The sequence below is a fragment of the Sceloporus undulatus genome, chromosome 3 (assembly GCF_019175285.1).
Source record: "Sceloporus undulatus isolate JIND9_A2432 ecotype Alabama chromosome 3, SceUnd_v1.1, whole genome shotgun sequence".
In the NCBI taxonomy this organism is placed as follows: domain Eukaryota; kingdom Metazoa; phylum Chordata; class Lepidosauria; order Squamata; family Phrynosomatidae; genus Sceloporus; species Sceloporus undulatus.
Genome location: NC_056524.1, coordinates 197,711,534 through 197,722,889, shown reverse-complemented (window position 1 = coordinate 197,722,889; position 11,356 = coordinate 197,711,534). Strand labels below are relative to the sequence as shown.

The following is an 11,356-nucleotide window of genomic DNA, read 5'->3' as shown; positions in this document are numbered from 1 at the left end:
AATCCGTTGGGCATCTTCATGCAACCCTTGAATTGCTCACCACTGATCTAAATAATGAAACAATGTTATTTTTGAAGTTTTAAAAACTCATATAACCCGCACTCTACAGAACACTTGCTATTAAAATCAAGCTTAGGTTTGTTTGCCTATAAAATTAATAAAAATACCAATGACTTTGTGATGCAAATTAATACTTTTTGCTAGATTAGCGATTTCATCTTTCATGAAATGAAACCCACCCCAATTACAGACTACATCATTTCTGGACTGGTCAGTTTTCAAGAATAGAGATCACAATGTAACCTGAATAACATAGTTCTAAGAATATTTACTCAAAGGTACAGTGGGGCTTACTCCTAAGTACCGGTAAGTGGGTTTGGGACTGCAGTTCATACTTATGAAAGTGTTATTTTTGTAAAATAAACAAAACATTCCATTTATAAAGTAAGTAATGCCAAAAAACCTAGTCTAAATTATAAAGTCTGTAATTACATGATTCACAAAATCTGTAAGGCTTTTGTTATAGTTATACAACAGGCAACACCTTAGCAGCAGAGCAATAAGGAACATGTCAGTTACAACAGCAATCAATACAAAAGCAATGTTTACTAAATTTATTCACCTTTTCCACACGCTTCATGGGAGACTGAACATTTGCACAGGAAACAAGACAAGCCATCTGTCATTCCATTTGTCAGGGAAGAACTTCATCTTTCTTTGTGAGATTATGTCAGAGATGGCCTTGGAAGTCGGTTTAGAACTTTGGGTTTGAAGGAGGGGATTATGGGGAATTTCAGTAAAACATTCAGCCTCTTCTGTTGTTGTTTTTTCCTGCACACTAGTTTACGTATAACATGACGGTATTCTGTTGCTGTCCCTCCAGCACCTATAATTTGAATCTCAAGTATGTAATGTATTAGCAATTTAAAGTATTTCGTTGCAACATACTCTTTTTGGCTAGTGGTCAACCATAGGTAAACTGACCTCTTATGTCCACCAGGGAAAAACAACAGTGGGCGTATACTATCTTGTGCTCGAAGTTCAATGAAGCAAAATCTTAATGCATCTTTGCCAAATTGAGGTAACCTATTTATGAATTTAAGTTTCAACTTTCTGCTTTAATGGAATAACTCCATCCTTGTTCATGTAGGCTGATAGGAGCAGCAGCAGTATACATCTGAGCTACCCACGCAATTCCTCCAACTGGTAAACAAAGGGTTCTTGTAGAACCTTTGAGACTAACTGAGTGAAAGATATTGTAGCATATGCTTTTGTAGACTTGGTCTACATCCTCAGTCTATGAAAGCTTATGCTACAATGTCTTCTGCTCAATTCGTCTAGAAGGTGCTACAAGATCCCTTTGCCTACTGATATTTCAGACTAACCTGCCCCCCCCCCCCCCCGGCCTGGCACTGTCCGGTTTAGTTGATGCAGGCCAAGAGCCCCAGGTGAGGGGCAAGCGGACTGGATGTGCAATAGAGTCTCCCAGGTAGACCAGATGGCCATATACCCTCCTACCTGCCCATGCCGCTGTACATGCAGACCTCAGTTGTGACCTGTGATATTGGAAGGGGCTGCCTGGTCATGTGGGTGAAGCCAGAAGCCCCATTTCTACCCTTATGGGTCACTGCAGGAGCCTGCAAATAGAATGTCAGTGACGGGCAAGGCAGTGGCAAGCGGCTCCATGGTGCAGTAGTGGTCAGTCATCTAAATTCCACTGGACAATTGATCAGGTTTTTGCAAAAGGTGGGAATGGGCTGGATCCATGGGCAGGATACGACAGGTTTGGCCCATCGTATCCTGCCTGCATGTTCAGGCCTCATGTCTCTGAATTCTAATTTAATTGGTGAATTCTACTATTTCTAACCAACATTAACGCATTGGCCATGTCCCTGAGCCAATACAAACCCCTGCAAGCAGCTACTAGGTCTACTGAACACATACACACACGCAAACACACACACAAAAGGTGCACAGCACCTTGACAAGCCTAAACCTTAGAAAACCAGTAGGGGGAAATGGATCCCTCTTCTTAGGAATGGCTATGAAAATTTGTGAAAAAACCCCCCACTATTTGGATAATATGTTATTACTATAAGAAAGGAAACTAATACATCCATTGTCTTTTATGATAATAATAATAATATTGCACAAACATATACATATTTGACATTATGAGGCTAGACAATACTTGTCTTCCTCTTTTCTACAGGGAAAAAACCCCTCTCCCTGAATAGTCTCTGTGTACAGAATAAAGATTTGTAGATTTATGGTGCTGTGTGGTAGAAGCCTGTTCAGCCAGTGATTTAAAGACTTTGCTGTATATTTAGCTGTCAATATAACTAATTACAGTTGACTTTAGATTACTGTATTGCAAACTCTCATCTTTGTGAAATATAGCGTTACATGAGGAGAGCAGAATCAAACATCCTTTGGGCTACAAAACAAGAATGAACCATTTGATATCAAGATGGAAGACTTAGAACTTGTCATAAACCCTGAAATTACTATTTCTTTGCCAAAAATATTTAGTTCACAGTACTCAAATATAATAAATCACCATTACGTTAAAATCATTCCTTGTGCCTCAAATATTTCATTTTGCTTTACAGTAAGTGAAGTGTACTATTTTAACTCTCACCCAGGTAGCAGACATTTGTAGAAGCTTTGGTGAAAACAAGGCTAATTTACTTGCTGTTTTTGCTTTGAGGAAATATTATCATTACCTGTCTTAATAATAATATAAATATTGCAAATAGTGTATTTTGTTTTCAGGGGAAACTGATTTTGATGGTGAGAAATAATTAATTAAATTCACAAAAAGATTCTACCTCCCCAATTATATTCTTAGCAGTTCCATGAAAAACAAGAAACATTAAATCCTCAGGCACAGCAATGGGAATATGCTGGGGAAATGTTAAGGGTGAAATGTAGAATATTTGACATATACTAGGGGTACCTAACAAAGTATGGAATGGAAACCTGAATTATTCCACAGTAATTCACTAGCTCCACAAAGAATGCACATAAAAAAAACCCAATGAAAATATAATTTATGTATCTTCAGTATTAACAAACCCCTTAGTTTTAAAATATTTCCCCCTTCCAAGGCACAACTGACTACATGTATCCCATGTTGCTTTTTGTTTCCCATCTTTTCTTGGCTTCAAACCTGAAAAGAAATACAAACATATGTCAGTATCTACTGAAGTACACTTTGGGGAGTTTTCAATCAAATTTCATTTAGCAGCAATGGCTAAATTGGAATTGGGTTTTTAATACTCTACCAATCACAAAAGGGAAAGTATAAACATTTGAATAATGTATCAGTTGTAGTAAAGACTCTACATTAAACAGATGCACTACTCAAGGAAAAAGCCAAGGTCAAATTAAACAAACAAGGATTAGTGCAAGCCAAACTGAAGGAGGAAAACATATAATTCAAAATCTCTCCTAGTCTTAAATAGGCCAGTGACTTACCCCCAAGCAAGCTTCTTTTTCTTTCGGGCTTCTAGAGAAGCCTCTGCATCTTGTTTTCCTTTCACAAAATTTCGGCAAGCTACTGCTTTGGCAATTTTTACACCAAGCTAAGAGGAAAACAGAAACAAATGAGTTTAGAAAAGAAATTAAAACAGTTTTTCTTAAGACCTTTCAAATATGTTTACATGACTAAGATTTGTCTTGCATCCACCATGGAAGATTTCTGTGCCTGTACAGTGAACAAGTGGAAACAGAGTGATTTTTATGGAACAAAACATATCTGTCAAACAGAAAGGAGACATAACAAATAAACAGCATAACATCAGAAACAACATGTTGTTCTGTCAGCCATCAAAAGTATGTTTAAGCAGACATATTAAGTTTGGTTATACTTTGAAATTAGGCATACGTGATCTTGTACAACACACAAAACCTATCTACTAAAGCTAGATTTGCACTTGAGTATCATTTAAACACATTTAAACACCTAGATAGCAATGGCTGCATTATCTAACTGTTCAGGCTTTCTGTAGCTAGATGAGAAGTCACCACAAGGTCTCAGAATGCTGTTTATAAGACCTAATAAAGGAAATACCACTACAGTGCACCTGTGTCATACGCGGACATATTATACGCTGCTTTCAGCATATGCATACGCTGAAAGCAGAGCTGGAAGAAACGGTGCTGCGTGCCGGAAGAAACAATGGCACACACCAGTATGGCAGCGTGAGCGCAAGCACGAGCCCCATTACTTGTACCTGTAATGTTTCTTTTACGCGGGGGTGGGGTGGGTCCAGAATGGATCCCTCACGTAAAAGAAGGGCGCACTGTATATTACCCTGAATATATCTGATGTTCTATAGTTTCAACAGCTAGCAGGGTCGGGACTGGTTACTACTTAGCTTTAAGTCCACCAAGAAATACAAAGGCTATTGAGGAAGAGCTACGAAAGAATTCTGTTTGGAAACTGGAGTGGTGCTATCATTCAGATTGGCAGTACTAAGCTAGATAGATGTACAGTGGGCCCTCCACATTTGCTGGGGTTAGGAGCTCAGGACCCCTGTGACAGTGGAAAAACTGCAAATAACAAACCCCTCTCCTTTTTTTTTACCTGAGATAAAACCTCCCTAGGAATCTCTAGGTCCTCCAGCACACCTGTATGGTCAGCATCTGCCAGGCACTGACCATAGAATTGTGCTGAGGGCCTACACATGCCTAGAGAAGTATTCTGTCTAGGAACCTCTAGAACCTTCAGCATGACGTCTGGCTGACATTAATCAAAGAGTCGTGTTGGAGGAACCCGAGATTCCGAGAGAGAACATATTAATCAAATCCATGAATAATCAAATCCGCAAAAGTCAAAGCCACAAATGGAAAAGGCCAACTGTATAGTCAGACTCAGTATAAACCTTCTTCCTAAGTATTTGTTGGTAAATAGATTTCAGTAAACTAGTATTTGACTGATTATACACAATGGTTGAACTGCAACTTTCAGATGGACAAAGAAGGATATGATCCATTTGGGACTACTACCATGAAATCTAGTTTGATACAAATAGAACTGGCACAAGACTGTTTGCACCATTTATTTCAGCACACCTCAATGTGATGTAAATGGATTGTATCCCCTTGGTATTGAAAACAGAAGTTTGATATCAATTACGCTACTGGGGCAAGGGTAATTCTGCAGTCTACAGCGAAGAAAGAACTGGATAATGTAGTGCAAAGGTCTCCTTTGTTAAAATGACACAGTGAAACTTAAATACTGTAGAGTGGCATGTGATCCTATCCAAAGCTTCTCTATCCTGAAAGGATGGGTTGAGACCACTGCCTGATTTACACCTTAAACTTCTGGTGGAAATGATGCAATACCATCCTTTCTACCAGAAGCTTAAGGTGTAAATCAGGCAGTGGGCTCCCCTCATAGAGAACCCCTTGCTAGGATCACATGCCAGTCCTGATGGTGTGTGATCCTTTCAGATGTTCTCACAGGCAAAAGCTCCCAAATACTTTTCTCTCAGTTTTAATCCTAGTAGTGGCAAACCAGTGCAGGATGGTTAAAGAGAGACAGAGGGCTGGAAGAGGGAGTTGTGACAGAGGCGGGTTACAGATCGCCATTTAGGACTCACTCCACACGTCCTAGGGTTAGGAAGGGTTGCCCCTTCCTAATCGGCCCCATTCCCAACACGTGTGGAGCGTGTCCTAAATGGCAGCGCCCATCCACATGGGCGCTGCCATTTTTACATCTTGGATGCACAGCGTCCAGACGTGGCGCACTGGAAGTGACGCCGCAAGTGCGCGCCTCGCGGCACCACTTCCAGGGGCCAAAAAGGAGCGCCATTTCGACTCTCCTTTTTTGCTGTGGCCGGAAGCCTCATGGTCTGGCCGCTGGGGCTTCCTGCTGCAGGTAATGGCGGCGGCGGAAGACTGCCCGCTTTAGGGCGGTCTGTAACGCACCAGAGAAACAGATGTATAGGGCAAGATTAAAACTATGATGAGAGATTAGAAGGAGAAATTGCATTAACATAGTATATGTATACATGCATGCAGGGGCCCTTTTGTCTCTCTACTCCAACTGCTTTTAGAACGGGCAAGGCGCTTTATGCATAAAGCTTAAAAATCATATGAAATGGCAGCCAATGTCCAATTATTCAAAATGTTAAGTATGCTACTTTTGCCCTTGGAACCTCAGTGTTTATTCTTATCAATTTTATCATTATCATGTTAGATAGCAGACAGGCAATATGAAGTCCTACCGATATTACAGGACTGCAATTCCAATTCTAGCCAACATAACAAATTGTGAGGAATCATAGAGCTTATGGCCAAGAACATCTGGAAGGTTACAGCTTTGTCTACCCATGTTAGATAAACTAATAAACTCTCATAGTAAATACTGTCAGGTAGGTAAATACTGTACTATCACAGTGAATACAATAAGGAAGTGCTTAGATACTTTTATATCAAATGCCCATATCAAGATACTTTTATCTTTGCTTGATCCTCTGTTATAATCCTGACATTCATTACAAAAGAACTGAAGAACTAGTGCGGCACTTTACTGGAGAAAATTAAGACTTTGTCCATTATTTAAACACTAGAGGCTACTCCACTGTTGACAGCTGTAAAACGGGAGATGACCTATACCAGTTGGCAAGTCCAATTCTCCACATCAGTGGCTTCATAAATATAGACAGAACAAACTGGTTTTTCACTATATGGGTCTGATGGACCAAATTGCTTAGGATAAATTTTAGCCTCAATCTGGTAGTTTTGGCATCTGATAACTCTGAAGCACACTCCTACGGGGAATGAGGTTACTTGTTCTTATCAGTTTTAACGATAGTCCTACAAGTAGTAAAGTGATACACATAGGTCTCTCGCAAGAAGTAAAAAAGGAATAACATAGATTCTAAACATGTGAAGCTGCCAGGTTATGAACAACCAAAATCTTGAAGCCCTGGCATCTCAAGTAATCCTCTCACCATTATAATTCCACTTGTTATCAGCTAATTAAAATACATTGGAGTTTGCCATGTAGTCTCGTTTTTGTTAGGTAAAACACATTTCTTCAAGGCACATTGTAAGAGATATATAAACTTACAGCAAGAATAGGGGAGGCAGAAGCTAGACTAATGAGGGACAACTAAAGCTATAATTAATTAGTATAGTGTACCCGCACCATACGTGGTCACACTATACACACCTTTCAGCTTATGCTGAAGCTGTGTTTCAATAGAATGAATGGCATGTGTGCCTCTGGTGCATGTGCACTGCTGCACCCGAGCCCCGTTATATTGAATGGGGCTCAAGCATACGTGTTATTCGCCTTATGCCTGGGAGGCTCCAGAACGGATCCTCCGCGTAAGGCAAGGGACCACTATATAGAAAAGAAACCTTCCAAAGAGTCAACTATATTTTAACTATGATGTAGAAAATCAGCAAATAACTAATGTTGTTCTAACACCACAGCAAATCTTAATCATGTCTACTTAGCAGTAAGTTCCATTAAGTTTAATGTATCTAGCTCCTGTTATATCTTAGTCCAAACATGTGACTGTAGGGTTTCAGCCTGAACAATTTTTAATTGTTTTAATGTCTTTTATATTTTGCATGCCCAAAACAATTATAGTGCACCCGTGTCATACTGAAAACTGAGCTTGGAAAAGTGGCGGCGCGCCCCATAAGGGGTAATGGGGCACACCGTTGCATGCACAAGCCCTATTCATTTAAATGAGGCTGAAGCATAGGCGGAGTTCCCTTTACGCAGGGGTGGGGGTCTGGAATGGATCCCCTGCAAAAAGGAAGGGCGGACTGTATAAAGTTCACCCAAGTACTTATCACATGCCCGTAGCCCTCAGCCTTTAGGAATGGAGTGGGAATTGTGCAGCCCTCTAGCATAGCCAATAGTGACAAATGCTAAGTTACAGTCCAACATCATGTGGAGGGCTATATGATTCCCATCTCTGCTTTGTCCTGTGACTATAGAAGTCCCACTATTAGCTACTGACTGCTAGTTGACTTGAACATCTCTGCCTTCTCTCACCAACAGTGGGGCATAGGCTAAACTGCAGAGTAAAGTCACTCTTCCTGTCTTGGCAAAATATGGATTTAAAAAGGATTAAACTCACCCATGCTATTATGGAAGGAGCAGAGAAAAACATTCTACAGTATTAATGCTATTGTCAAAGGATGCCACTGAGTGCAGAATGCAACTCTGAAAAGGCAAGTGTTGTGAATAAATCAGCACAACCATATCTGATTCAGCCTAAGTATTTTGCCCTCCCATAAACACCCTCATATACAGCTGCACTTCCCTCCTCATAGAAGCCACTGAAATCTTGGTCAATAGGTTTTACATTTTTTAAAAAATGTTTCAGGTCATCAGATTATACAGCAAAATACAATGTTATAAGAAGCAATAAGACATGAATAAAAATACATACAACAATTTCTTGTGTAGTCAAAGTATCAGCATTTTCCATATAGAACATCCAATATTTTGCTGCATTTTAATTAAGGTGTCTAAACATTATCACAAAGAACTGCAAATTGGTCAGAGCACGCAGTAAGGAAAATTAAGCTCTAAAGGCTTTTTATCACCACATTTCAGGAACCAAGGGTGTAAAATGTTCTAATTTGGGATATATTAAAAGCCATAAAAGGTCTTTCAAAAAGATTAATGGTACTTTGCTTGGATTTAAGATAAGGGCTTTAGCTGGTTGGAAAAGCAGGGCCCTGGCTAGACCCTTGAGGCATTCATCTTTACAGCCACTTGGAAGATTTGTAAAAGCGTCTGCATAACCTCAAGCAAACGCACTGCGACATTTTTTTAATTCCTTTCAATTTTATAGGTTTAAAGTGTGTAAATCATATTGGGAAGTAATGTAGATATAACGGTTCATCCTTGTAACATAGAAATTTTTAAGAGACAAACTTTTTTTAATCAAGCAAGTTTTCTAGAAGGCAAAAATCATTCCAATTGAAGTTCACAGATAATCATTTTAAAAATCTTGCTCTTGCAGTTTAATACAGCATAACAGCAAACTTCCCATCAATTATTTTTCTCAGGGGAATATATATAACCATCAAGGATACCTGGTAACAAATCTTCATCTCTATCCAAACAGTGTGAAGGCACTTATTTTTTTTTTTAAAAAATGCCAATTATCATGCTTAAACTTTTTTTTTTTTGGTGAAATAACAGGTTTCTATGAAAAATATTTATGCTATTCGCTTTTGTTCTTTAATTAAATGAAAACAGATGTTTTCTGAAGTAAAGCGGAACCATTACTGAAGTACTTAAAGTGCTAAGGTCTTTAATTTTTATATCAGTTTGGTCTACAATTCCTGATTGTCTTTACTCAAGCTCAACATTAATGTCAAGCAAGTTACCTAGGAGACGAAAGAGATCAAAGAGACAAAACCCCCTCAAATGTCTGATTAATCAAGCCTGCAAACAGCTTATTTCTTTTAGCCTGCATGCAAGTATGAAAATGAGATTCAGGGAGCCGTACATTGTGCAGATTTGTTCATTCTTATCAGAACAAAGCCAGCGGCAGCTTATTTCATGGATCATTGGCACTGTCATCAGTGCTACACAGAACGGGTGACAGCTCCTCATTTTGAGGCTTGAACAAAATTAGCAAAAAGTCGGCACAAATTAGCCTCTCATCTTTTTAGTAATATGACATTATTCATTTACTCTTTATCCAATTTTTAATTTTTTCCTTGTCAGCTATCCCTTTCTAGTGTTTCTTGCACAGCATCATAAAGCCTTTTAAAATGCAAAAAAATAACTGAAATCGAAATAGTAAATAAAGTTGAGGAATGGAGAAGGGGAATAGTATATGATCTTAGCTACTGAAGATATTTACGCTAACTTTCCGCAAACATTATCCCTTCCGCTAAAACCAACTTCAATCCAAAAGTTGGGATATTTGGTTGAACTGTTAAATGAGGATCCATTTGTGATCCACCATGGCCCTTGAAATGCAATGGAGGTGCCATTCGTGCATCAAGGTGCAACACTAAGGACATGTGGTAACTCAAGAGGACATGCAACTCATTTCTTTTGGAAACTTCCTTGAGCACAAGCCTGGTTTGCTTCTGGGTGATAATGCAAATCTATTCTCCTTAGTTTGCCCTTCAGTGGCCAACGACTGAAGCCTCTGTTTTGAGCTGTATATATTCATTTTATATTAATTCATTTTACTATACGTGATGGCTGGACTTATGAATAATTGTATTTTACCTTTGGAGCACCACCTTGAGCCTCTGAGCTGGCAGGAAAAAATTGCCCCCTCCCCACCCAAAAAAGATAAAGATTTATTTCAAACACCTATTGTAAAATACATACTCTCTTGGATATGAATAATGTGATAGAACATTCAAAGCTGGATTCAGAAATGTCATATATAGGTATGCTCTATAAAAGGCTAAACCCAAAGGGGTTTTAACAAAACATCTCTATTCTAACAGGTCCTGAAGCATCCTGTGGTCTATCAGAGAAACCAAACAGCCTTTTAATACTATATTACAGTTTCTCATCAAATATGAATCTAGTTATTTCAGGTTCTGCCTGTGGCAATGATTTTCTCCTTTTATGTTATGGAATGTTATCCATTGCTGATGTATATTAAATATATAAAGCAAACAAGAATATTGAGTGGATTTGGAAGTGAGAATGATCTTCTGTCAGTGATTTGTTCAACTTCTGCAATATACTTTGCAATACCTTTGTTGGTTTCCTATTGCTGGTTATTAAAACGTCAAATTATATATTGACAACACCACAATATAGAATAGATATAAAATGTTTTTATATTTGAGCTTTGTTTTAGACTCAAATATTTACATGCAAGTAAATTCTTCCATTCATAAAAAAGCATTAAAAATTAACCATAAGCTGTTAGATGTTTTACACAGTCCCCTTGTAAGAAAGGCTGTTTTTTTAAAAAAAGAACTGTAGTACTGTTTTCAGCAATTTCTTTATCTCTGTTCTTCTAAGTAAGAAAGCTTATTAACAAGCTTTGAACTTAAAATCACATTTACAATAATGTGCCATCAACAGTTTTATAAGCTAATTAGAAAAAAAGATTAATTAATGACTGGCTGCTAATAAAATGGCAATCATGAAGAAAGAAACCAAGGGTGCTAAGCTTCAACTACCACCAATTAAGAGCTAATTACAAACAAATTATATATGTGTTTTGCTGTGGGCTTTAATTTACTAAAATGGTTTTAATTAAAAGAGAAAACATGCTGATTAATTGAACTGCAGAAAAAATCTACAGTATAAACTGTGCTTTGTCTCTTTAATTAGACTTGTAACATCTGAAATCTTTTTAAGGTTTGTTAAAAAGAAGATATACAT

At 38.3% G+C, this 11,356-nt stretch overlaps 1 protein-coding gene across 4 annotated transcripts in view; it reads right to left on the bottom strand.

Moving 5' to 3' along the window:
* Positions 1-469: 469 nt before the first annotated feature.
* Positions 470-11,356, bottom strand: part of FAM204A (family with sequence similarity 204 member A) — a 33,567-nt gene continuing 22,680 nt past the window's right edge. For all 4 annotated transcript variants that reach the window (XM_042458737.1, XM_042458739.1, XM_042458738.1 and 1 more), the window contains 2 exons: positions 3,481-3,587; positions 470-3,172 (listed from right to left, as the gene is read on the bottom strand). In XM_042458737.1, the coding sequence (XP_042314671.1) occupies positions 3,121-3,172; positions 3,481-3,587 (159 nt within the window). In that variant the 3' untranslated portion in view covers positions 470-3,120. The remainder of the gene's footprint in view (positions 3,173-3,480; positions 3,588-11,356) is intronic.